At 44.8% G+C, this 26,417-nt stretch overlaps 2 protein-coding genes and 1 long non-coding RNA gene across 5 annotated transcripts; 1 reads left to right on the top strand and 2 right to left on the bottom strand.

The window, feature by feature from the left end:
* Positions 1 to 241: 241 nt before the first annotated feature.
* RPL35A (ribosomal protein L35a) lies at positions 242 to 4,048 on the bottom strand. Its single transcript, XM_069024800.1, has 5 exons — positions 3,987 to 4,048; positions 3,627 to 3,669; positions 2,144 to 2,296; positions 1,137 to 1,281; positions 242 to 298 (listed from the first exon to the last, which is right to left on the bottom strand). The coding sequence occupies exons 2-5, from the start codon at positions 3,635 to 3,637 to the stop codon at positions 275 to 277; spliced, it is 333 nt and encodes a 110-aa protein (XP_068880901.1). The 5' UTR covers positions 3,638 to 3,669; positions 3,987 to 4,048; the 3' UTR covers positions 242 to 274.
* Positions 4,049 to 4,272: 224 nt separating this feature from the next.
* Positions 4,273 to 25,631, top strand: IQCG (IQ motif containing G). 2 transcript variants are annotated; one of them, XM_069025028.1, is made up of 11 exons: positions 4,278 to 4,295; positions 6,326 to 6,362; positions 8,162 to 8,309; positions 11,764 to 11,990; positions 13,054 to 13,182; positions 15,078 to 15,159; positions 21,231 to 21,392; positions 22,018 to 22,092; positions 23,569 to 23,700; positions 24,853 to 24,954; positions 25,407 to 25,631. In XM_069025028.1, exons 3-11 carry the CDS (start codon positions 8,184 to 8,186, stop codon positions 25,533 to 25,535), a joined length of 1,164 nt encoding a protein of 387 aa, XP_068881129.1. In that variant the 5' UTR covers positions 4,278 to 4,295; positions 6,326 to 6,362; positions 8,162 to 8,183; the 3' UTR covers positions 25,536 to 25,631. The 2 variants fall into 2 exon arrangements, with proteins under 2 accessions (XP_068881128.1, XP_068881129.1); XM_069025027.1 differs by lacking the exon at positions 6,326 to 6,362 and having other exon boundaries at positions 4,273 to 4,295.
* On the bottom strand, positions 5,496 to 15,108 carry LOC138114970 (uncharacterized). 2 transcript variants are annotated; one of them, XR_011152893.1, is made up of 3 exons: positions 14,986 to 15,108; positions 14,306 to 14,405; positions 5,496 to 6,031 (listed from the first exon to the last, which is right to left on the bottom strand). It is a non-coding gene; the product is annotated as an uncharacterized lncRNA (long non-coding RNA). The 2 variants fall into 2 exon arrangements; XR_011152894.1 differs by lacking the exon at positions 5,496 to 6,031 and adding an exon at positions 13,172 to 13,250.
* Positions 25,632 to 26,417: the final 786 nt, after the last annotated feature.

Below are 26,417 nucleotides of genomic sequence, written 5' to 3'. Positions count from 1 at the left end.
TGATGAAAATGAGTTTAAATAACTTACACAGAGCAGACACTACAGGCACATATGCTGCCCAGGTACACAGGGGCTCATTATTTGGGATTCTACCAGAACTACTATTTTGAGATGTAAGATAGGCTTTGCACCTGCTAGGATTGATTTAGTGTCTCTCTCTGTGCTGTCAACTGATACACTACTGAGAAAGAAGAACTCTCTTTAAATTGGTGGAGGTGATAAAACCAGAAATACACAAAAGTTAAACAGTCTTCATTTTATTTTCAATAAAAATTTAGATCCTAGATGGATACAGCATCTGTAAAACACAAAACCAGAGAGAATCACGTTAGAAATCTTGTTTTCAAACACAAGTTTTGCAGTTACAATCTAGACCATTGATCTCTTCAACTGCTATAAAAGCAATCCCCAGTTTACACATAAGAGGTGTGAGAATGGAAAAGCCCAACAGCTGGTTCAGTGACTTGCAGCAGCAATTTGCTGCTGGCACAGACTCCGTGGCAGCCAGCCCTCCTGTGCACCAACAGCAAGAGTTCCCACAACTCTGGATTTCAGGATTTATCTGTGCTGCTCCTAATGTGCTTTTTCTATGGCACAGGAGAAAGAAAGGAAGGACTACACCACTCCTTTTGACAACATCACTAAGAAAATATTACATCACAACTCTGGGTGAGTGACCTAAAGGGACAGTCTCACTGAAGCCCTGTGGCTAAAATGCCAACTGTGGAGCAGGTGGGAGTGGCCAGGACAGGACAGCACAGCCCTCAGTTAAAACATTTGGGAGTAAGAGAAAAATCAAACAGTTAGAGGAGTAGAAGGGTGCAAAAATACACAGAACAGAAAAGAAGAAATCAAGCTTGGCAGCTTTAGAAAGGAGCTGAGTCCTGGAACTTGAAGAGCCTTTCCACACAATGTGAGCAAGCACACAAACCCCTGACAACGAGACAAATCCCCTCAGCACAGGAAGCCAGGAATAAGCCTCTCTAGGCTCCTAAGGAACAGTCACTGAACCATGCTGAACACCCAACAGCAGCAGAACAAAACCAGAGTTCAAACGTTCCCTCACGCTATGTGGAAGTTAAAAGGCACTCAAAAACTGCCAATAAGTATCTTGTTGCTAAAACACATCCACTTACCACCCGGATTCTGTGTCCAATGGCCTTGGCAGGAAGGTTGGAGCGGAACTTGGCACGAACCATGCCACTGTTCCCATGGGCACGGGTCACCTTCCCCCAGATCACACGTGTCCGGTTGGGTTTGCCTCCGGGGGTTACCGTGTTGCTGGGGAAAGGGAGGCAAAGAACAGCTGAGCAGGGCAGCCACAGCTCTGCTGTCACCAGCAGTGACAATGTGGTCTCTTTAAGGCACATCAATAATTTAGTTCCATAGCCATCTTTAACCTGACCAATGCTCACTTTTATTTACTTATGAAATTTGCCAGGCCTGGGATTTTCACTGTATGTTTCAAAGGGGTAATTACAGCTTGTAATTTATCAGAAGCTCCACTTGACAACTATTAATAACTTACAAAGCTCAAAAAATTGGAAAACACTTTTGCTAATGTGATTAAACCAAAAAATCAACAACATGAAATTGCCAACACCTTATTTGTAAGATTTCTCCATACACACTGAAGGCAGGAGAAGAACAGGCCATTGGGATAGATGGCAAAAATTCCCTTAAATGAAGGGCCATGTGCCATGCTGGAAATGATGGTGGTCAAGTTATCAGTCTGATCAATTTTATTCAAGGCAATTCTGAACTCTAACAACTGCACTCAAGGAAAAAAAAAAGGAAGTGGAAGAAATAAGCATCTGTTCCCAAGGTCTCTACCAATGGCAGCAGAGCAGAAGTAACAGACAGTGCTCTGAAAATGGCACACAAAAGTCAGGATACAAGTTCATCCAAGCTTCACAAAATCATTTTACTGTTTAAGTAGCTCAACAGCTCATAGTACTCAACACAAATTCACCCACCTCAATTTACCCTATCAACCCACTTTCAGTTTTTGTCAGTCTTAGGCAAAACTTGTTTCTCATCCCACTTGCTCTCTAACATATCATATAGTACCATTATCTCCTAGCATCTGCAAAACCTGATACAGGAATTGGTTAATTCAGCATAAGAATAAAACATTACTTACTTTTTAGCTTTGTACACATAGGCACACCTCTTGCCCAGGTAGAAGTCTGTCTCCTGACGGGCATAAACACCTTCAATTTTCAGAAGGGCCGTGTGCTCCCGCTGGTTTCGGAGGCCACGTTTGTAGCCAGCAAAAATGGCCTTGCACCACAGCCTAAAAACACAGAAAACAGCTGCAAATTATAATTCACTCCAAAGTAACAAAAGTAAAAACAAATCACAGGCTGTTTCAGGAGAAACTAACTCTATACCAGTAGAAATTAGCAAAGGCAATACCTGACTTTTACAAATCACTGCAAATCCTGACATTCAGTGAACAGAGGAAAGCTGAGTATCTGGAACATAAAGTATTTATGAGAACTTTCCATTTTTTTGCTTGTCATAAACTCCTGGCACTACAGTACAGGCTTCATACTAAGTTTCAAATGCTTCAGCATTAGCAGATATTGTTTCCAAATGTCGACTAACATTGATGAGTAAACATTGCTTTTTTTCTACACACCGGAGGAAGTCTCCTGTGTCGCAGTAACTGTTATAGAACGTATGAACTGCCCCTGATTTGTAGCCTCAAAGGACTTAACAGCCAGACAGCCAGAGCAACAGCCTGACACCCACTGGACACAGACACTGCACAAACTCCCCAGCAATTCTTCAGGACAAAGTCCTGTCTGAACTGCCCATGTAAAGTCATTGGAAGACTTGCCCACACACCGAGTACACAGCACATCTGGCCCAACGGCATCCAGCACCTGTCCTGGGATACAGCAGGATCCAACTGAGATATCCAGTTCTACCTGCCACACATGTAACAGGAGATAAACTCCAGAGATAAATACTAAGACATAAAGCTGTGATTCACAGAATCACCGAATGGTTTGGGCTGGAAAAGACATTAAAGACCATCCAGTTCTGACTCCCCTACCATGGGCAGGGACACCTCACACTAAACCAAGTTGCTCAGAGCCCCATCCAGCTTGGCCTTAAAACACTTTCAGGGATGGGGCAGCCACAGCTTCTCCAGTCAACTCAAGAGTATTCAGATTTAATCCCTTCATTTACAAACTCAATCCCTATATCCTTAAGAAAAGTCAGTGGCATAATAGGAAATTTACTCAAGGGAAAAACATGTTGCTTCCTTTACTCAAGGAAACAGTGTATGTCAAAGCTCTACTGTACACTGGAGGTTCACAAACACTGTGATAACAAACCCATCAATTTTATACTGACATTTACTGACTGGCCAAGGAGAGCGTGGCACATCGTAACAGCAACTACAACCAACTCAAGGCAGAGACTTCAGAATACAACACTCAACTGTGGGCGTTTAACAGGGCCCAGCAGGACACTGGGCAGAGGAGATATCCTGGAAAACGAGAGCAGCCACACGAACACTGCTCATTGCCTACTGCTTCAGCAAACACTCTCAGGAATACGTCCACAGCATTACAGCAGCGAGCCGAGAGTCACCTCAGGCACTCACTCACCTCCCGGTCATGGTGTCCTCCCGCAGACCCGGTGCCGGCACGCCTGGAAACGACACACAGCCATGAGCCTCGGGCCGGCATCTCCGCCCGGCCCGGAGAGAGGAAGCCCGAGCACCCGGGGGCTACCCAGAGCTCCGGGACCCTCCGCTCCCCCACAGCGCAGCCGCCTCAGCCCCGCTCCAGCCGAGGGCCCGACCCGCGGTGGGGCCATCCACCGCGCATCGGCGCCATCCCGCCCGGTGTCCGCCCCGGACCGCGCCATCCGCCGCGTCCCATGAGCCCCGCGCCCGCCGCCGGCCTCACAGCGAAGGCGGCACCCCTCCAACCCCGCTCCCGGCCCTCGGCCCCGCTCAGCCTCACCCCCAGCGTCCCAATATGGCGGCAAAAGAGACCCGCCCCGCGCTGCCTGCCGGGAAACGCGCTGCCAGGACCCGCCGCCGGCGGCCCGAACGCTGCCTGAGTGGACGGCACCGAGTCGGTGAAGGGGGTACAGCGGCCCCGCGCCGCCTCCGCAGCGCCCCGTGTCCCGTCCCCGCGTTCCCCGGGGATGATCCCCGGAAGAGCGATCCCGGGAGGGGCGGCCCCAGCCCCGCCGCGCAGGCACCCGCTGGGCAACCCCACGAGGCCCCAGAGCGTGGTGGTTGCCATGGAGGCGGGCGGCGCATCCCGGTGAGGGCGGAGGGCGGCCGGGACCGGGACCGGGGGAAATGAGGGCAAATTCCGGTGGGAGGTTGAGGGGAGCCCGGGCCGGGCTGGGCAGGGCGAATGAAAATCGGCCGCGGCGGTGGAACGAGCCGAGGAGCCCGAAGAGAGGCAGCGCGGAGGGGAAGAGCAGCCCTTGGTGTTCGGGATGGGCTCCGGGCCCTGCCCGTCGTCCTCAGTTCTCACCCTGAATCAGTGAATCCTCTCGAAAGTTTTTTTACTCCCGATATCGCCTTGGAGACAAAAAGCATATTTCGACACTGAAGTCCCTGTAACGAAGTCTCACATTTCTGTGTTTTCCTAAATAAGATCTAGAAGCGTGTACTTGCCTATTTGCCCACGTCAGGGTTATTCGCTCCCGATTTCTGTCACTTCCCTCACACTGCCAGAAATCCAGGTGCATTTTCAGAGCACTTAAAATGATTTAGGGGAAGGAAGGTGAGGGGAAGGGAAACCTTGAGGAACCTTGATGTTCCTCTTCCCTTTCTCTTTCCTTCTCTTCCCATACCTTCCTTTCCCTTCCTCTTCCTCTCTCCCTCCCTTTTCCTCTCCTTTTCTTGCCCCTTCCCCCCTGCCCACCCCTTTTTTCCCCCCCAAATCAGCACCTTGCTGTTCTAACATTTCTAGCAGGAGGCAGAGTTGTGTAAGGCCACACCTATTTTGTTTTCCAAGAGACCTTTCTTTGGTAAAAATTAAGCTATTTGTGATTTCTGGCTCAGCTGCTGCTCCTGTAGATATTCAGAATTTCTCTTTGCCAATCATTTGCCAAACAGCTAGAGGAGATGTGACATTCTCAGCTATGCATTTTCTCACTGGAATTAACCAGAGTCTCTTTGTTTGACTACAAGGAATGCTGCACAAAATGCTGCTCTTGAATCCATTTTCATTTATCAGGCAGCAGAGTGGGAGAAATGTACATCCAGAACTCTCACACAGCAGAGGGAGTTGCAATCCCCAGAGGAACAGGAAGCTAGACCTTTTATACAGTTGTTTTAAAAATTATTACTTGATATGTTTTTCTTTCCCTTTAGATCAGCAGGGAAAGAATGTCAACCAAAACTCATGGGGAAAGCTGAATCCTTCACATACTTCTTCTTCTTTTTTTTTCTTTTCCTTTTTTTTTTTTTTTTTAATTATTATTAATAGAGTTTAATGAGGGAGTTCAGCAAACACAGCAATGAAGGGCGATGCCAGTGGATGATCTGAGGGCACTGTGTTGACACTAAAATCCAGAGCAAGCAGCTCATATTTGTAGTGTTTCCTAATGCCCCAGACAGTGGTTTCCTTCTCAATTCCAAGTTAACATAAGCCCAGACCCTACTGGCTTGGCACATGGATCTGCTGAGCAAGGATATGGATATAAGAGAAGATATACAGGAGGAGCAAAGCAGCAAAGGAGCTTTAGAGAAACATTCCAGCTGCCAGCTTTCTTAAAACATATTAATATCCCGAGTTAATTCTCTCCTGGTCAGAAGCTGCTGATGGAAAAGAGGAAAAGCTGTTACATCCTCCTTTGTTTCCAAATAAGTCCCTTTTTCCTGTGAGAGCTGTATGTGTTATTTCTTCTTCCAAAAATGCCGTTGTAATCATCTGTCACAGCTATCTCCCAACACATCTTTTTTCACCATATTTTTAGCATTAGAACTCCACACGTAATAGATTATTTTTAGGTTGTTTAGACTCAAAATATGGATCATGGATTGCTGAAAGAGATAAAAATGGGTAAAACATTGAAAAATATTTTATTAGTGCTTGTTGACTGGAGACACTGTCTGACTTTCTTGATGTAAAAACACTGCATCTCCACTTCTATTATTGATTTTAAAGTTGAAAAGGAAAGTGATGGGTTTAGTGTATTATACAGATTATTTGCTATTTTTTTGTTAATGCTATTATCAGATTCCTATCTGAAGTTGTTACATTTTTTTTATAATTAAGATAAAAGAGGGAAAAATCTCAGAAGCAAAGGGATGAAATCAGTTCCTTCTTCATCCTAGGTGACCATCAAAAGCCCTGCTCAGAGGAATTAATTAGGTACGTGGGTACAAACAATACAAGTACAGTGAACATATTGATAATATTCAGAATCACTACTTTGCTGTTATCTTTTCCTGCCATGATTTAAACAAGCTTCTTGAAATAAATCAGGGTGCCTCTACCATTACCTTGTCTGAAAGGCTGTTCTGTATTTTTATCCATTCAGGAGATAGAAACCTTATCATAATTGCCTGGCTTAGAGGAAATTACTCTCCTTTGACCCAGAGCAGTATTATCCTTTAATTTAAATACCTCTGTCTCTCCCTGGTATCTGCTCTTCCTATGGATTTACTGAGAGCAATCCCAGTCACTACCCCAAGCACAGTTTCTAATCTTATCCCCAGGGAGAGCCATGTCCTCTTACAGCCCATTTCAACACGTGTTGCATTAGACAGCTTCCTGCAGCAGACAGGGACACCAGGAAATAAATGTGTGAAATCTGAGTTATTTTTGTTTGGCTTACCTATTCTGTACTAACAGACATCAAATAAGCCTGCACTTAAAAGTGGCCTTTCTTTACTGCCAAGTGAAATTAACTTCATGGTCCAACTGTAAATTACATATTTTCTTCAACAAAAACAACAAAAAAGGAGGAAGACAAATGATAACAGCTTCAGAGAGGTTATAGCAATTATGCATTTTTTAAAACACTTGCTTATGAAATATCACTGATTTCCAGTGATCCAGAGCACAACTGCATCCAAGCCTCTTTGATTTTTATAGAATATGGCCACATCTTTTCCTAACAGGGACTGTCCAATGTATTTCCTTGGCATGCTTACAGGTTGGACTGTAATATTTTGCAGGCTTAGGATATGCTTATGCAAGGGTTTTACAGATGGCACAAATCCAGTTGTAGGTAGAGCAGCCAAATCAAGATTTTGTTAGTGGCTGTTGATACTTCCATTGCAATGACACTCAGGATCTCACCCATCTGAGACTGCAGTTGAGCTACGTGTTGTACAAGAAATACCTGGTTTGTATGTACAGGGTTTGGAGGGATTGTCCAATAGTGTATCAAAACATTGACATTTTCAGAGAAATTCTCCGTTGTTTTGTGCAAGTGTTTTCTTAGGTACTTTTGGATTAATAGTGAATTTCCACCTTTCCTTATATATACTTTTACAATATTCCAACTGTAAGTAGGCAAAGGAGTGCTTAAGTATATGTCAGAGCAGTTTCATATTTGAAATGCAAGTTTAAATAACATAATACAGAAAGTTAAAGATTGTTTACTTAGTCCAGGTATTGGTTCTTGTTTAACTTTCAGCATCTTAAGATGGTAACAGTTCCTACTGAGAGGGGACTGGGATCATGAAAGTGTGAAGGCTACACAGTAACACTGAGGAATGATTAGAGCATCAAGGTTCACCATCTGAGACTTTATAAGAGATGGATTTATTTTTTTTCTTTTAAAAAGGCTCTTCTGTTGTTTCCCAAAGTCCACTATGAACCATTGCTCCCCGCTGAACTGAATAATGAGGCACCTCACCCAGTTTGTGCCCTCCATACCCATTCCTTTCTCAGCCTGTCTACCCAGATCTGCTGTAGGAGGGACCAGGACCTCTTTGTTTTGCAAAAGCTAAACATTCCCACTGTCCCTGAATGCAGCCATTAGCAGAGCACAGCTCCTCTTATAAACAGTGGATGGAAGGTTATAAACAAAGCCAGGGAAGTATATGTAAGGCTGCAAATAAAGCTATTTCGGGTCTACCTTTAGTTTCATCTACTGTTACTGACATTACTAACACCATAGCATTTTTCTGATTGGTATCTTTTATCTTTGTTCCTCCTAGCAAGACCACAGAGACTAAACAAATGGAAAAAATCACTCATCTGGAAGCTCTGATGTTTAGTGCTGTGCTGGAGAACTGTGTGGATCAACTTGCAATTCTTGGATATATCACGCCAGTTTCACATGAGGACAAAACACAAGTCAGCCATGTATGTGCCACTGCTTAAAAAGATGTATATCATATCTCTTTTTTTGTCTTGGTTTTATATCTTTTACCAGCATTTTAAAAAAATTAACTCAAATATATTTTCTGTAAATGCTCCATGACTCTTGAGTGAAGAAACACAATAGAAGTGACTTAATTTTAATATTTATACTGCAGAATCACAGAGAAGCCTTGGTCAAGACTTTGTGCAAAGGACCCTACTGATCCAAGATAAGATTCCTGAGATTATAATTCTAAAATCTCAGTGGGTAGACAACAAGCAAAGAATTGGGGAAAAGGAAGCAAAACATCTGTAGGTTCTTATACAGATACACAGCTCTTTTAAAAGTAGAAATGTGTAGGTTATTTCAAAGTACTCAAAACCAGGGAAATTCTGTTCGTCTCTAAGTCCATGCCAAAGTTCCATTTGTTCCCACAATGTATCAAGAAAGATGCACCTCAAAATATAGTAACTACCTTCTCTCAGTGATCATTAATTATAAGTTGATTTCTAATAGGCATCATAACTAAGACAATTGGGCAGAGATATGAAGAACAGAGAAGAATTCCTAATGCTCAGGCAGGGGTTTGTTGCTGTGGAGGAAGGTGTTGTGACATTTCTGGTAGCTATTAAGACATAGGAATCAGGATGGGACCATCCTGAGGGGTAAATGGCTCTAAGTACTGTGGACTATAAAAGACACAGCAGGCTCTTTCCAGTTTTAGCAGGTTTGAAACCTTTTCAAGATGAACTCGTGAAAAAAAATACACAACCAGGATGGAAATAAAAACTGAGATCTGAGTTTTGACATTTAAAGATGCTCACTCTGTCTAATGTACCACTTAAGAATGCCAGAGGAAGGAAAATAATGTTTTTCTACGTGTTTCCTTTCCATATTACCTCTTCAAAAAGCCCATGGGCAAAGCAGCAGCAGCAGCTGGAGTTACAGTGAATTTCAGGGCGGGAACGATGCTGAGACTGTGCCGTAGAGGGCACTGTTCCCCTGAAAGACTCTTGGGAGCTGGCCTCACCTGCTGCCAGAGGCTGCTTCTCCCTTTCTTATGTGCCAGCAGCAAAACACAGAGAAATAGCATATCTCTGGGACAGCAGGAGTTGTCCTCTTCAGCCACACAGACTCAGGTTGATAAACCTAACGAAGGTACACTTAAATTATAGAGAAAACACCTTCACTTTTCTCTTCAATCACAGAGGCTCATTTTCACCAAGTCACTTAGAACACAACTTTCTCACAGGTTATAAACCCTACTTGTGTTCTTAAAGATGTCAGAACAAATCGAGAAGGAAACAATTAGAAACAAGAAAATGGCTTAGGGAAGCTACTTGCTAACTTTGGTGCTCTGTAATTTTCTACTCCTCCCTGTTTCTCAGTTTTGGCTGGTTTCATTGTATTTGAAAAAGATCTGTATTTGCAAAGCACCCTGGAACTCTGTCAGTCAGACAAATCAACAGCATCTTCAAAGACTGAGATCTAAATTTCAACCGATGACATTTTTGAGAGGATTAATCACAGTGTTGGCCAGCACCTCACTGATTTTCCAGATTGGATGCTCTTGCACATTGCTTCACATAGTGCATGCCATAGAGGGAGGCAGCCTTTCTATTTGCTGAATTTTGGGCAACAGACAAGCACTTAGGAGACTACACAGATGCACTACACACATGCACTTTTCAAACTTCTTGCTTTTACATACTTATTTGTTGATGATTAGTGTGTAAGTTCCTACTGTTTACAGACAACCCAGTTATTGCCTGTCTTGAACTTTCCCACACATTAAAAAAAATAACTAGAACATTCATAAAATCTACATGATATTAAAACAGCTTGTTTGCCAAAATTAGTTCTTTCTGAAGTACAGCCATCACCAGCCAGCTATTTAAGCCCTTTTTTTACTAATTAACAATGCAATTTTTATTGGTCTGTGTATACTTTGCATGTGATTAGTTTAATGCAAATTTAACAGTCCAAAAATTAAGCATGTAGCCACTTAGTCTCCTTCTCTAGTCACTGATGAGTCAGGCACTGCCAGAGGCTGATCCACCCAATCCAGAGTTGTCCAAAACACTCAGCATGAAGCAGCCCCTTGCAATGCCTTCACTGACTGCACCAGCACCTTAGACCACTGACAGAGCCTTGCTTGACTTGCATGACAAGTAACTTCTTGGAAGTACTCCTGGCATCCACAGCTGCTGCCCTGACCACTTGTTTTTGCTCTGCCCTCTCTGCTCTGCTGGCACAAATGTGTGTGGGGTTGTGGAAGGAAGGATCTGGACTGAGAACTGGTGCTGCTAAAAATAACTTTTTTTTTTCCTTTTTGCTGGAAAATGTTTCATCACAGCGAGTTCTCTGTCTGCTTCCCCAAGCAGCCGGGGTGGGGAGCAGGCAGCTGTGGACTGGGATGGGGCTGGCAGGGACTGTGTTAGCTGGAGTCAGCAGTGCTGTTATGAAGCGTTCAGCCACAGAAATGCTGGTAAGCAGGCAAGAAAATGTGCCCTTTTAATGTCCCAGGGTATACACCTGCATTTTATCCATGACACTCAAAGCAGAGAAATTCCTAGAAGCAAGAGCTTAGCTGATTTTATAGTGTGCGTTTGTATTTTTGGGGGCTTTTGCTTTTTGAATGAAATTGTACTCAATCACAAGATACCTTTCCATGAAGAAGAGAGCTGCCAATATTTTGAATTTCTCCTTTGAATTCATGTTACATTTCCTCTGCTGTTACTCTCTCAAGAAACCTGGTAAGCAGATAGCAGACAGAAAGTCAATCACCTTTACTTCCACACATCTCTAATTATAACAGTAATATTGTAGGGAAAGGTTGTGGTGACAGGCAGTGGGAAATGTCTAAGATGGAGAGAAGGAGGAGGAGAAACAGGCTAACAATCTTCCAGTACATAAAAACTGGTGCAAAAGAAGGAGGGAATGACTTGTTTGCTGTGCCTACAGAGACCAGGACAACAAGCCAGGGGTTCGAATGCTGTTGAGGTGACAAAACTTTCTTATGGTAAAGAAAGTTGTGAGGTGCTGGCACTGACAGGAGGGTGTGTAGTCTCCACTGCTGGAGGTCATTTGGAACATGTCAGATTAAGAACAATCTGAACAATCATCTCTTGGACAGGATGAATTCACATTTTTAGGCCTTTTTAAATCCTGTCACTTTAGGAGTTTTGAGCCCATAAACTTCAATTAACTACACTGTGTGCTCAAAACTGACCAACATAAATGTTTCTGATCTTCCACTCTTTGCAGGAACGTAACATGCACTATCAGCTACTCTCAGTATAGCTTCATTCTAGTTTATTACTCATTTTCCTTCCTCTCAGATAATGTTGCAGAGGGTTTATTTCTGCTGTGCAATGTACAAGCAGGTCTCTCTTATTCCCTTTTCCCTCTTCCCTTATTCTCTTATTTTCCTTATCCCCTTTCATTCCCATCCAGGAAATTAAAGAAATGATCCAGGAGGAGCTGGATATTAACTCCCCAGAGCTTACATCAGCAAAGCAAGAGAGTGGGAAAACAGCTACCTCCACGACCCTGAAAAGCACTGAACACAAGCAGCAGCAGGGGAAAACTGAAGATCAAAAAAGCACCCATCATCCTTCCAAAAGCTCCAAGAAATGCCCCACTCGGGCTGCACAGAAGCTCAGAAAAATTTATGCTGACAGGTGAGTGAAGCACCTGTTGGGGATGGTCAAAGCTGTAAAGTTCTCAGTTTATCTCTTGAAAGCAAAAATGCAAATTCCTTGCTCTCCCACTGCCAGAGTACATCAATGTCTGTCTGGAAGGAGTTCCTTTAAGGGTAGCAGTGGTATCCTTCATAGGCCATTTAGTGGCCTTTGCTTGCCTCTGGATGCTACCTAATGACCAGCAGTTTATTTTGAATGGAGCTGTAAAACATACCCCGTTGATAATGGTTGCCTGGGTGGAAATCATGCCAGGTACTAATCAGTGCTCATGTTCTGGTACCTGGAGTCAGATTTCCTTAGCAGGTCTCATAGGCAAAGGGAGATCTGAGCCTTGTTTTTGAACTCAGTCATTCTGCAGGGCACACAGAGCTTCTGTGGCAGTTATAGCCATTATAGAACAGGTAATGTATATAAAGACTAAAGATTTTCTTTCTTTTTTAAAACGAACTTTATTCACCTAATCCAGTGCCTTGATTTGCAGAAATACCAGCAGCCTTTGGTTTGAAAGAGATTATAAAGCTGAATGTTCAGGATGCATTTTTCTGCATCCTGGCTTCTCTCATGTCATTTCAACAAAAGGCTTAAAGAACATTCTAACACAAATGAGGCAAATGCAGCTAAAATGTAAATGCCACATGCATCGTGACATTCAATAAACTGGACAAGCCCATGTATTGCATCCCCAAATCTCATTTTCCAAGATCCACCTGTCATCACTACTGCAGGCCAGTAGCCTTCTTCCTAATGGCAACACTGTCTGGCACAGCATGGATATGTTTGTGCCTCTTTGCAATTTCCCAGAGTAGCATGCAGGGCAGCATTTTTAAATTATAAGCTTCAACCAACTCCTAATGCAGAGTTCTCCGGATGTACAATAAGCAGATACCATGGGAGAAGCACTCCTGGGTTTGATAGGACATAAGACCAGAAAAGGGATCTTTTATTTCCTTACATTTTACTGTAAACAGTAATGGATAAAAGTGCCAGACACTGTACTTCCAGCACCTGTAAAGTATTGTTGTGTTCCTTTTCTTCCTGGCAGGCAGTATGCAAGTGATGTAATTACAATCACTATTAAAAAGATGGAGGAAACAGGAACATTTAGTACCCTAACAGATGCTAATGAGAGAGAGAAGGCAAAAAAGAGCAAGCTTTATGACATCCTCATCAGGTCAGTGTTGTGTTCAGTTCTTCCCTGTTTAAATGCTGAAAGCCAAATCCATTCCCACTCAGTACGTGCTGAAAAGGAAATAAAACCCAACAAAACCAAAATACAGAAGGGATTCCACTTTTTTCATCTTGAATTATTCTGTTTGCTTTACAAACTGCAATTTTTCCCCTTTGGAGAGAAACAGTGGATGGGTCTGATACTGATCTGAGCTAGGAATGGCCTGAGCTTTGACCACAGTGGACAGCAGTAGCTGCATTAGTGCAAATGCCTCATTTCAATTAAAACATAATGTGATGTAGGAGCTCCTTGATCTTTAACTCCTGTCCCCAGTGAAAGCCAGAGCAGCAGAGAATCTGTTCAAATCAGGGCCAGCAACATATGGCCTTTAGGTTGTCTGATGCCCAGGAGAATCTGCTCTGACCCAATATGCTAATAGACTCCCTTTTCCCAGCAGAAGTGAGGGGTTAGCACAGATGGTGACAGAGGAGTTGTCTTATTTAGGGCTAATCCACCAGCCACTGTACTGTAGATCCTCTTCTGTCCCAAATCTTTCAGGGTACACATTTGTTATCATCTCAGCTCAAACTTTTGAGCTCTAGAGGTTTAGTGGTTTTTTAGCATGCAAAGCTCTGGTCCAATCCCAAGACTGTCAGAGAGAATCACAGTCATCAGACAAGTATTTAACCACTTTAAAGCTACCTCAATGTAGCAGCTCGGGCCCATCATTGAGGGTGCACAGCAAAGCTGCTCTAAGTCGTGATTTGTCAGGAGTCCAACCTACTGGAACAGCTCCTATGGTGGCTCAGGGATCTGCTTCTAGGGCAAATCCCCAGCTTCCAGTGGAATGTGTGACTTCAAGCATGAAACTCAACTCTTCCACTGCCCAAAACCAAGGGATTTATTGTTTATCCGTGGAAGGGACAGAAAGCAAGAATGACAGTAGCAATTGGTTGTGCAGTTAACTATCCAATACTGAAAGGTAGAAAAGAGCAGACAAATTATAATCAGAAAGGACATAATCCTTTTTGTCCCCTTCTGTCAGTTATACCTAGCCACTCTGTTGTACTATACATTCTTTGCATGGAATGTACTTGATCTGTATTTCAAGATAATAAATACTTGCCTGGTTTTGTGTAAATACACTTTTCTAAAAGCCATCTGTAGTGAGACGACGGGGATTCCTTATCAGGAGCTTTTGTTCATCAGTCACCCAGATAAGGACTCTGAAAATGAAATGTAAGTGTGATTGTAAGGTTGGGATAGGATACAAAGTTTCAGGGGCCAACTGTAGTATTTACTGGTTTTAAAACTAATCATAAGCATAAAAGCTTAGAGGCGCACTCTGAGTGAAATAAGATAATAATACCTAGAACATTTACTGCATCTGTTTTGTTTTAGACAGATGAACCCCTCTCTAGCTTTTGGTCTTCACTCAGATCCCTTTATGGAACTCAGAACCAATGGCAGTGTTCTTTGGCAGATTTTAAATCTGATATGGAAGAAACATTCTCCATACACATAAAGACACAATTTGGCACTCTGCTGCTCAGGCTTGCTTCTGCCTAGAATCAGGGGCAATTTTGCCTGAATGTAGAAACTATGACCCAATGACAGACATCTTCCCTCTCTGCTACATGAATTGCATCATCCTCAAATCCATTCCAGGCTTCCAACAAGAGCATCCCGTTTTTTTGGCTCATTCTCCCTTTTGTTCCCATCTGCCTTGCTCAGTCTGTGCACCTTTTCTTTCAGGATTTACTGACCAAGTCAGTAGTTTTGGTGAGAAGTCTCTGTTTATCTTACCACAATGTATCAGGACACAGGAAATTCCCCTTCTAGGTAAACAGCTCTTGTCTTTTTTGATATATTCAAGTGATTCTATTTTCCCACTTCAGGGAGGAAAAAGGAAAGAAGGAGATAAAGGCACTCCAGAAACAGCTGCAAGATGTCAAGAAACAAGCTGAAACAGACCTTCAGGTGAGAGCACTTAGCACTGGGCATCTTGCCATGGGGAAGCCTGTTAGCAAGCTGGCCTCTGCTGCCCAGGAACTAGCACTCGGAGAGGCCATGTCCATACATATTGAGCCATCACTTAGGAGTATAGAAGTAGAATAATTACAATAAAGATTTGTATTTGGAATAAGACCACTAATGATTTTAAGAGCAGGTCTGATGATTTTCAAATGGGAACTCAAAATGCTCATAATCATGAGACCATGGTCAAATTAGAATATCCCAAAAACACTGCTGGGAGTGACAATGCACAGTTATCTGCAATCAGTAAGAAAGAGGTTATCTGCAGATAACAGTATCTAAGGTTCTGTCATACTCAGTCATGACAGATCATCTGGCACAGAAGGAAGTGTGCCAAAGAGAGTGAGAAAGACAGATACCTATCATAGGGACAGGCCATTTTTCTACCTACATTTTCATCTGGAGAAAGTGTCATTCTATTAATCTATTTTTCTAGGCTTCCAGACATCAGAAAATCCCGAACATGCCTACACAAGGGCAGATCAATGTTATTGCACATATACTGTCAACTTAATCTTTCTGAAAAGCTTCAGCCCTTCTGTCTGCATCATGCAAATGGTGTGTGCATGCACAGTAAATATGGGGCATTCTGGAAATGTCAGACTTGCTACACAAGTACAGATCAATTGAATGGCTTATCACGGGTCACTTTGATGCTCATCAGACAGCTCAGACTTAATGCTCACTCAACATGGAAACATAGCCTTGCCTCCTGAGGCAGGAGATGTGTGATAGCAAACAAGCAGAAGGCAAGCTGGGGCAGAGCTGTACAGGGGCTGGGGAAGGAACAAGAATCTGACACTTGGTTCAGTAGTGAGCAAGAGGACAGCAAGGGCATCTGAGGAAAGAATTGGTATCACTGAGTTTTGTCTTTGGACAAAAGTGTGGACAGTAATCAAGCCAGGATACAGTTGATTACAGAGAGGAATTTTAAGCCCCAGACATGCTGGTGAAGTTTGGTTTGTAGAACATGAAGGTTTTGTGTTGTCAGCCTGGATGCACGTGCAGTAGAAAGTTTAACTGTAAATACAGAATGGCTGTAAAAAATATGAAGGATCTATTTGCTTCTCATACTGTCCCTTCTCAGTCAGACTCTGATGGCTCCTGGGAAGTTCCTGCTCTCCCATTCCCCAAGCTGGTGAATGTGATGAGGTAGTTCTCCTATGTAGAGCTCTTCAAACCTCACTATGTCCATGCACACAATATACGTACCCAGTCCTGGTTTAATACCTTCCCAGGGGCTGTAATCATCCTGTTTTGTACCAGCAGCAATGTCCTGGCACTCTGCAGTCAGGGGGACACTTCTCTGTGTCCTGCCCTGCACCTCTCCTACCTTCTGTGGTCATAAGAATGTGTGTAGCTCCTGTGCTGGGAGGGGGCTCTTCTCCTTGTCCCTTCAGTGCTAATTCAGTTCTTGGGTTTTGCCTTGTCAAGTGGGATTTGCACTCATCTGGGATTTTTTTTTTTTTTTAATATTAGAAGCTTAAAAGTCCTTTTCTGAGCTTCCTTATAGTTTCAGCTTTGATAACAAATCAAAGACAAGACTACTTTAAAGTACTGCTTTCCTCCTGTGCCAAAAATAATGGTGTCTCACTGTGTCTCCCAAGGGAGAATAATTTCTCTTTGCTTCATATGGGATTTTCCCATAGGCAGTTTTACAGACACTTGCATGATTTGTCACCTTGCCAACTAATTAAAAATAAAAATACAGCTTCGCTGACTTTGGAGTACTTTGAACAACTAATAATGCACAGACCTGTAAACAAAAGTCTACATGGCTGAGAAAACAAAAGCGAGCAAATCTAATCCTGGAACCAGAAAAACATGGCCTTTGTCTCACTCATGTTGCTGTGAATTTGTATTTTCAGCCTTTCTACCTCTTAATAAGATTCTAATTAATAGTGTATTAGCCTGCTTAGCTCATTTTTCTTTCTAATGGAACACAAATCAAATGCTAAATGTTCTTCTTTATTTTGTTTTCTTTTCTCTTGGAAAGCACTGATGTCTCTAAAGGAGCTGAAATGATCCATCTGGTTTTGCTCTTACCTCTCTGTGCAGGAGCAGCATTGGTAGCTCAGATTTGGCTGCAGGGGGTCTGTTTGCTGCTGCAGTGTTCATTTTCTAGTTTCTATAAAAATACTCACTTTCTCTGGTTTCCTGGACAAGTAACAGCAGTCTGTGCAGGTTTTGAAACAGATTAATATGATATGGATTATGCATCTTAACATAAAAATTTAGGAATGTAAACTTTAGCATTCCTGCATTGCTCTTCACCCCAAGACTTTTTATGTCCTGTAGATTTTGTGGTGTACTCATGTCATACATGCATGCAAGTAGTGGTGTCATTTTATATCAAGCAGTAATGTTACAGCTACCAAACAGACAGAAATCCCAGCCATTGCACCACAGTACCAGAGAAAACAGATCTGTAACTTTAATTCTTTGTCAGTTGTCATAACACACTCAGATCCACTGTATCAGTGCACCACTCAGTTGTGCTTTTAGTAGTAAGATTAAAACCCATCATATTTCTTCCCTTTTCCTCTCCCAAGAGGACAAATGCATCAGTGGAGCGTTCTGTGAAATGTTTTAAACACATATACACACCCACTGGTGCATGTTTCTACTGGGGATATGCACAGAATGATTACAGTAGAAGGCACAAGGTTTGTGATGGTCCTGAGCTTCACTGCTGGCAGAGCCCCAAGGAGCGCTGCAGGACCTGGAGCACTAGATCCAAACGTGGCTCCAGAGGGGCAGGATTTTCCACAGGAGCGCTGCTGCCAACAGGGCTGCTCCCTCTGCCAGCAAACTGCCCCTCCTGGGGCTCTCCTGCAGCTGCTGGGATCGGCGCTGAGCTCGCTGAGGGCTGCAGAAGCCGTTCTGTTGACACCGGGTGACAGCCAGCCCTGCTGTCCCTTGGGCCCAGACATTCCCTCAGGGTGTTCTGGAGCTGGGACAGCGATGCAGGCAAAGCCTTACTGAAGTGCCTGCAGGGCTGCCTGTTGTGGTTTATGGGGAGCGAGCCCAGGCTGCAGCAGGTGTGTGGATCCAAGCACATCTCCAGGCCCTGCAAGCTGAGATGCTGCAGCTGCTAGGAAGAGCCTTGAGCTCTGAGCACTCAGTGTGGGAGCAAGCAGAGCAGGGCCCTCTGTCAGCACAGAGCACAGCACTCCTTCCCCTGCCAAATGGCAGCATTGGACTGCTGGAGAATTCCTCAGACTGTTTACTCCTGTGGGCTATTTTTGTAACCAGCTGTATTTTATGACTAAACACTAATTGCAGTGGAAGAGCTGGGAGATCTTGGTGGCACTTACAAGAGAGATAAATCAAAGTAACTGAAAACACAGGAGTGTGGATAAGGTCTCCAGCTAAGTGCAGCTGCTTTTGCAGCCAAACAGCATCTGTGGGGCAGACTCCTGTGGCACCAGGTGACAGCAGACAGGCCCCTGGGCTGATGTCTGTGAGCTGAGAGATCACAGAAAATCACCTTGTTTACCTGCTTGTGAAGCAGACTGGCTCCTGACAACTATTTCCTGGGTTTTGATCTTGGTCTCTGCCAGTTTTCTGATAGTTTTGGACACAAGGGATGATTTGGTTTGGCAGATTCAACGCTGAAGTCATCCCAAATAAGCAGCCCAGAGATTTACTGCATCAGCTATGAAAGCGTTCCGTGTCCTGGTGTGGACCTTTGCTATGATAAACCAGAATGAATAAATATTAACTCATTTTCCCAGTCACTGTCTCTGAAGTTCAGGGAACAGCACACTCTGCAGATGGTGCCCACAGCTTGTGGGCATTTACTGCTGCGTTTACTACCTGCAGCTAAATCTCAAACATGCCCCAGCTCTGCAGCACCAGGTCCAGCAGCAGGAGCTGCCCTCACGCCTACAGCCGGCTTTCCCTGGCCAGGCAGACGCTGCTGTTTTGCATTTCACTTCCCGTCTGCTTTGGATTGTGTAACCAAGCCCCCAGACTCCCCACCTCTAACCAGGATGTTTTACAACACCGCAGACCAAATCCAAACCACAGACATGCCATTCAACAGAGAAAACAACAGAGCAGATAGGCCCCATCTCAGCTGAGGCCTGGGGCACTTGAATCAAAAGTGCTTTTTTCTTTACTAAAATGTGAAATGAAAGAGAAAATAACCTGGTGAGAAGTTCATGCTCTGCCCCAACTCTCTGACTACTTTGAAACCTAGGCTGAACCCTTCTTTTCTGGCCAGTTTGCAGATCTTTACAGATAGCAGTAACACGCTGACATCAGAAGTGCTTGACTTTCCTGAGCCTCAGTGCCACAAAAAGTTGTGAGTTTGTTCTTTTTTTAATTAGCATCCCCTCAGTCTCTCTGCTGGTACATCAATTTAGACACAAGCCCACTATGACCCAGGAAGACAATCTCAAAATAGAGTGGTACACTCACATCCCATGACTGCTGACCAGGAACACAACTCCTCCCAACGGCCACCAAAATTTCATGCCAGGGATAATAAAGGCCATGACCAGAAACCTTAATAAGGCACAAACAGCTCATGTCTGTAGCTGTCTGCAGTCATATGATGATATGGCCATAAAAATAGTATCTGGTGTTTGAAACCTTCAGAAACATGTGAACACCTTTGAACCCACAAAACAGCACCAGCCAAGGGCCCCACTTACCCTGAACGTTATAAATGTACTCTACTCTTCATGTGTATGCCAAGGGGTGCAGAGGGAAGGACTTTCCTTTTAACTGCTCCAATCTCTTCTTATAAGGAAACCTTTTCCAAATGAGTCATGCTGCAAGGGCTTGCAAACACAACCCTATGAGCTGGCTTCTTCCTGTGGCATTTTTCCATGTTTACACAGCTAAGGAATGTGAGGTGCTTCAGAGACAAGATATGTGGGCTTCAAAAAATGCCAACACTTTGGTATTTCATCTTCATCTTCAGCTGCAGAGGTTTGGCTGATGAATATCAAACCCACCACAGCATGGCAGGGAAGCAAAGAGAAAGGCTGTAATGCAGCTGTTGGGTGCATTCACATTGATCTTGCATAATTACACAGGAAGCTTTGATGACCTTTTTAACTCTACGAAAAAGTCTTCATTTTACAGGCATTTGTCCCAAGTCCCAACTCCAGGGTAATGAACCTTTATCTGTTATTCAAATAAATTAGTTAAAAAGGAGTAAACAAAACAGCAATCCCAAATCGAGCAAATGCACTTTGCTTCCTGAGCACGCTCCAAAAGCTGGACAAACCACTCAGGATTCTGGCCTATGGGAGAACTCTAGGGAACAGAAAACTGAGCTTTCTGCCCCTGGAAAGGCTCAGCTCTGTTGCAAAGCAAAGGCATGGGGAGAGGCTGGGAGCTCGTAGCCAGTTTTTCCTTGATACTGCGTCCTTGCCCTGGGTGTATGTTTTCATAAAGAAGTGGGCAGCATCTACCTGGTAAGATTTCAAGAAAGAGCTGTTTAAAATATGAGCAAGTCAGGATTAGATTTGCACCTGTTCCTAAGGCTGCGTTTATACAGTTGCTGCATAACTAGAAAAAAATAAATCCAAGGAATACAGTATTCTTTAGGATAACAAACTTTGGCTTTTGTGGGGCTGAGACATTATCCTCCTCTTACAGATGCTCACTCACTGAGATGGTCTAATCCAAGGGGTTAGTAAAAGTAAAGCCTAACTTTAAGTGGTTAAAATTATTTGGCTGTTTTCCATATTTATCCTAAGCATGACTGAATACATTTTTGGACCAGAGAGCAGAAGGCCTGCCTTCTTGTCCCACTCTGTTCCTCACTCCACCCTCTCCAAAGGCAATCACTCCTTGCTGATGGGTTTATTGCCATCTGTATGGGTTATAGATCAAACTAACCTTTGAAATGCTCCTTGAAATGGAGCAACATTCAGGGAAAGTGTGAAGCCTATAGCTTTGTCTCTTCTGACCTTATCAGGGAGTGGAGAGATTAAGAAACTGTGAGCTGACCTCAGACTCCAGGCTTGCTTTTGTGCTGCTTTTGTCTCCATTAGGACCGAGATAACATCATTGATCGCCTCAAAGATAAGCTCCAAGAGAAGACGGCCAAATTGAACACAGAGAGCTACTACATGAAGAAAAACACAGATCTCCAGATCCAACTAACCCAGAAAAAGTGCAGCAATGCAGAGAATGCCCTGGAGAAGGAAATCCAGGTAAGCCCTTCCCCATGGCCCATACTGGAAGGCATCTCCATCTAGTAAGGGAAGAGCCCTCCCTGGCTCCCCAGATGCCCTTTCTGTTCTCCATTACAGTCACCAGCACAACTGTTTGAACTGGATCAGGAAACTCACCAGGGTTAGACACCTTTATCTCTTCTACCGTTTCTCTGTATGATCCTGCAAACAGCAGCAACAAGGATGGCATGGCTTTAGGAGACAGGGAATGCTTAAAGTAATGCTGTGGTCAGAAAACCAGACCCAGAAGTATATCCAAAGGGGTTGTTACAAGGGTATTTAGCAACGCAGGCAGCCTGAGCTCCCGGAGTGCCCCCAGCAGATTATGCAGATAGAGCTGCTTGTGTGACCAGAAGGTGAACTGGATTAGAAAACTCTTCTGGTTTTGCAAGCATCTTTTTTTGACTTATCAAAGTCTGATCTAATTTTCCCTTTTTCATGGATGGCCCAGGGGCAAGGACTGCCTCGGCTAATTTTATCCCTGGAAAAAATGTCTGTGGATTACACAGAGCTCCAGCACTTTTACTCAGCTTTCAGCAGCAGTGTGTCTACACACATACACACCAGCATTGTCTCTCACGTGTTCTGTTTGCTCTGATCACAGAATTTGAAGAGCAAAACTGATGAGGAGATTCAACTCCACATGGAGACTGAAAACTTCCTCACGCAGCAGTATCAGGTATGTGTGACTGTCAGCTAATGCTTAAAATAGCAACCTATAAACACTAGATCATCACTTAGTGCCTAAAGAAAACAGTTATTGCTCCATCAAATGTATCAGGTTCATGACCGCTGCAGTTTGAATGATTTGTTATCCTCAAATCTTAATTAACCCACCTCTCCAAGACTTGGGATTTGCTACATATAGATATATTTCCTTAAAATTAGGGTTCATGTAGTGAATGACATTGTTTGTTCAGGTGTTACGGATTTTTCCTCTCTCAGATAGTTGTATTTGGCTAATTGGAATTTAATTTAGACCCTCCTTGGCAGTAGCTGGGGCTCCCAGCACCCAAAGCGAGGGCAGCAGCTTTACAGACCCAAGGGCTGTGCAGAGGGGAGGGACACTGAGGAGGGAATGACACAAAATGCCAGTTCAGTTTTGCCTTATCTGAGGAAGAACTGGGGTTGGATCATTGCTAACCCACAGGTATTGTACACATTTTCAGCAGCATGAATGTGCTTGTGGTGTTGATTCAGAGATTCAGAGCATTCCCATAATTAACAGTGAATTACTTTACAGTGAATAATGCTGCAAAGCCTCTCATAAATGGTATGACAGGAAGAAAACCTGGACTACTGCAGGGCACCTGATGTCACTGCCAGTACAGAATTTAATAGGAGATAAGAGATTTTTAAAAATGCAATTTGAGTGCAAAGCAGTGCTGGATTTTGTGAGCAATTGAACAGTGTGCTCTGTACCCCAGAGCCTTGGTCTGATCAATGCTCCCAGTGGGAGGACTGCCCAAGTACACGCTGAGCCTGGCTGACCTCCAGCAGCCGGCCCAGCAGCAGCCCCTCAGTGCTCAGACAGCAGCTGGTGGCTTTGCAGGGGCCCGCAGAGAGGAGGATGACCATGCCCTCCATCTCCCTTGTGTGTCCAGCTGTGATGCCCTAATGAGATTGATGCTTTTCCTCAGATTATTTTTCCATGGAAGCAATCATGGTGGTTGCTATGGAGAAGTTATTGCTGAATAGGAGGAAGTCATCTGGGTGACTGTTTCAGAAACACCTGCCCTATTCATGAGTGACACAAAGCCAAGTTCACAACCTGAAATAGTGTGAAATGCTGTCCCCTGGGACCTTATTCCTGGTGTGCTGAGCTTAATCCAGAAAGTGGGTAGGGAGTCAGGCAGAGGATAAAAGCTTTCCCACTGATAAACTGTGCTTTTTAAAACCCCCTCCTTCTGTATACACACAAAGAATGGCTTCTGGCTGCCACTTGCTTCATCAGGACTGACTGCACAAAACTAGCCCTGCAGTAATTTATGAGTAGTCTTAGGGGTTTGATCTGTTCAAGATGAGAAGGAAACACTGACCATGCACAATTTACAGGACTTTCACCACCATCCTGAAAGCAGACCATGTAATAGTAGCAAGTTTCTCATCTGTGCACTCTTTGCACCATGCTGAGCACCACTCTCTACCTATGCAGAAAGTGAAAGAGAAGCTGGAATACTGGATGGAGAAGTATAAAAAAGACATTGATGCAAAAGACGAAGAACTGGATGATCTAAGAGCATTAAAGGCAGAAAACTTGGAAACAATGCAGAGATTTGCCAAGGAGGTAAGACATCAGGAGCATCTCAGTGTTTAGCCATGCAAAATTGCATTGGGCTTTTTCCTACATTCATTTAGGTAAGGAACCAGGACCATGGAAAAAAATTAGTACTTTTGAGGCACAGGTCCTGGGAAGACAACGGCTGAGATGTCATCTTCTGTTTGCCACCTGTGACATCAAGGAGGGATGATGATGTTTCCCCTATAGCTATTTTCAAATACCAGCAAGTAATGAGAGAGCTACTGACAGCCTTTGTGAGGGGCAGAGGTACTGTCCCATCCCATCAGTACGCCTCACCTTACTTTGCTGCCTGAGTCTGAACAAATCTGCTCCTTCTAGCAAGATCAGGGTAAGACAGGCTGAGACTGGAAAAGGCAGCTCATCCCTTTCTGCAGACACACATTCCCAGCTGCACAGAGCTCTGTTATCAGGGAGCTGATTCTGGGTAGAACCATTCCTGCCCCACTGGGTTCTTGGTTAACTGCTGGGCTCTGATCACAGCAGAGCAGCAGCACAGAACAAAGAGAAGTATCTAGAAAAATGTGTGTTTTAAAACCAGAAGGAATTTACTTGTAAACATTCCTACTGTCTGTGGGTCAGAGATGATGGGACTGAGCTGGGTGTTTCCTGGCTTGTGGGCTCATTTTTCACTCTGTACACTGTCATTTCAGTGTCCCAAGTGTGTTTGTACATCATCTGCTGCTTAGCCTGGGGGACCAAGTGTCCTCCTCACCACCAGCTGTTGCCTGGGAAGCCATCAGCCAGCCATTTTACAGGGATCAGGGGGTTAATTACACCCAGGCCGTGAGAGGTTTCACTTTGGCAGCAGCTCCGAGCAACATTTGCCATCTGGATTTAGGAAAGATCAAATAATGGAGGTGGGGGGGAAAGTCTCCACTCACACATTATCCCTGGGCTGCCCCGGAGGTCCCTGGTGCACACAGACACCACAACCCTCGGGCCTGAGCAGTCCTGGCAGGGCTGTGGGAAGTGTGTAGCAAGGATGAGACGTGTAGGCCGCAGAGGGGAACAATCCTTGCACCAGGGTCCAGGTGAACCCTGCCCTGGCAAGCAGCTGGACAGTGAGCCCAAAGGCTGCCCTTGCAGTTAAGGGGACGTGTTTGTCATGGCTTTTGCCACCCCTGTGCTTTCTTGCAGTGCCTGGCATTCCAGGCAACCATCACCATTGACCGGTCAGACAAGGAGGCCAAGAGAAAACAAATAGAGCGGGAAGCCCTGGAGCTGAAGAGCGCCCTGAAGGTAAAGGGGAGCAAAGCTGAGGCAGTTAATAACTTGTGCCATGGGCTTTGTCCAGGCAGAAAACAGCCCAAGAAAGCTGGCTGGTGTGTGGTGGCACAAGCAAAAGACAAAAGCTTGTTCTTTTTGCTGGGGCACACTCAGAGGCAGCAGCTGACTGCAGGTTTGAGATGGGAATGAAAGGGGAGCAGCCAGTCTCCTGCAAATATCACTGCACAGATGATACAGGGGGGTCATGGGGCAGTGCCCCTGCTTGTCCCTTGCCACCAGCAACAGCTGCCCTCAGCCCAGCTGTGGATGCCTTCGGCACAACCAGCACAGGCCCAAAGGCTGCTGCCTGGGCTGGGGGTTCCCTTCTGTGGCTGGGGAGCACAGGAAAGACTTTCCAGGCATTGCGCTATACCAGGTACCCCAGCAAGTGATTTCCCCTCAGGCCTCTCTCTCTCTCACTTCAGGTGCAGGCCTGGTGGAAAGGTACAATGGTCCGCAGATTCCTCGGCCCCTACCAGGAGCTCGAGAAGTATTTGAAGGAAAAGTCAGCGCAGAAAGAAACAGGGAAGGAAAAATCTGGAGCAAAGAGATAAGTAAAGAAAGTGGCCACAGATGTGCTCCAGGACTGTTGCTGGGCAGGGCACTGTGGTCTGTCTGTCTGACAGGACAAAATAAACCATGTAAAAGAGCTTGGGCAATTCTGGAGAACGCAGTTCCTGCAGACACAGTTATGGTGAAGCTGCACTAAAGATCTTAAAGCTGCCCTTGTACAGCCTTTTTTCCCAGCAGAAAGGGGATTTGCATCAAAGCAGTGAGAAACACTCTATCCCCTGTGAAGTGCTTTATGGAAACAAGGCAGTGGGAGGTAATCCTGTTACCATCCCAGTAACTCACCAGTGTGGGATGCTCTGCCCCCAGAACCTCCTCTGCAGCCCCCAAAGCACCAGCCGTGGCTCTGGGTCAGGTGGGAAGGCCGAGGCACCCCCAGCTGGGCTCTGTCTGTGCTCTCCCTGCCACCAGTGCTGGCATCAGGTCAGCAGGGGAGAACATGGGTAGTTTGTAGTGTAAACACAAGTGCAGTCAGAGCACACAGGCTTCCATTCCCACAGTCCTGCACAGTGTCAGTGCAGACAGAACAGCTCCAAATACTCCCTGACCAAGGGGAGGAACAAGGGGAAAAGGCAGCCAGCCATGCTGCCTGCAGGAGCTGGTCTGTCACAGCCGTCCCCACCGCCCTGGCCAGTGGCACTGTGCAGTGGGATGGGGCTGTAGGCAGGGAGCAGAGCTGCTTTTTAACCAAGAGGGGAATCCCTGCTCCTGACACCACTGTCAGTCCACATGCAGTCCACATGCAGCTGAGCTGCCTGGTTTCTGACTCTCCCACGTGGGAAATGATCTCAAACCATAGAGTCTGCTCTGCTCTTTGTGAGCAGCCCGTGCTAGCCCCATCCAAACCTCCTCATGTCCGATCTGAA

The sequence above is a fragment of the Aphelocoma coerulescens genome, chromosome 9 (assembly GCF_041296385.1).
Source record: "Aphelocoma coerulescens isolate FSJ_1873_10779 chromosome 9, UR_Acoe_1.0, whole genome shotgun sequence".
NCBI classification, from domain to species: domain Eukaryota; kingdom Metazoa; phylum Chordata; class Aves; order Passeriformes; family Corvidae; genus Aphelocoma; species Aphelocoma coerulescens.
Note: the sequence above shows the minus strand (reverse complement) of the source record. Positions and strands in the feature narration are given on the sequence as shown.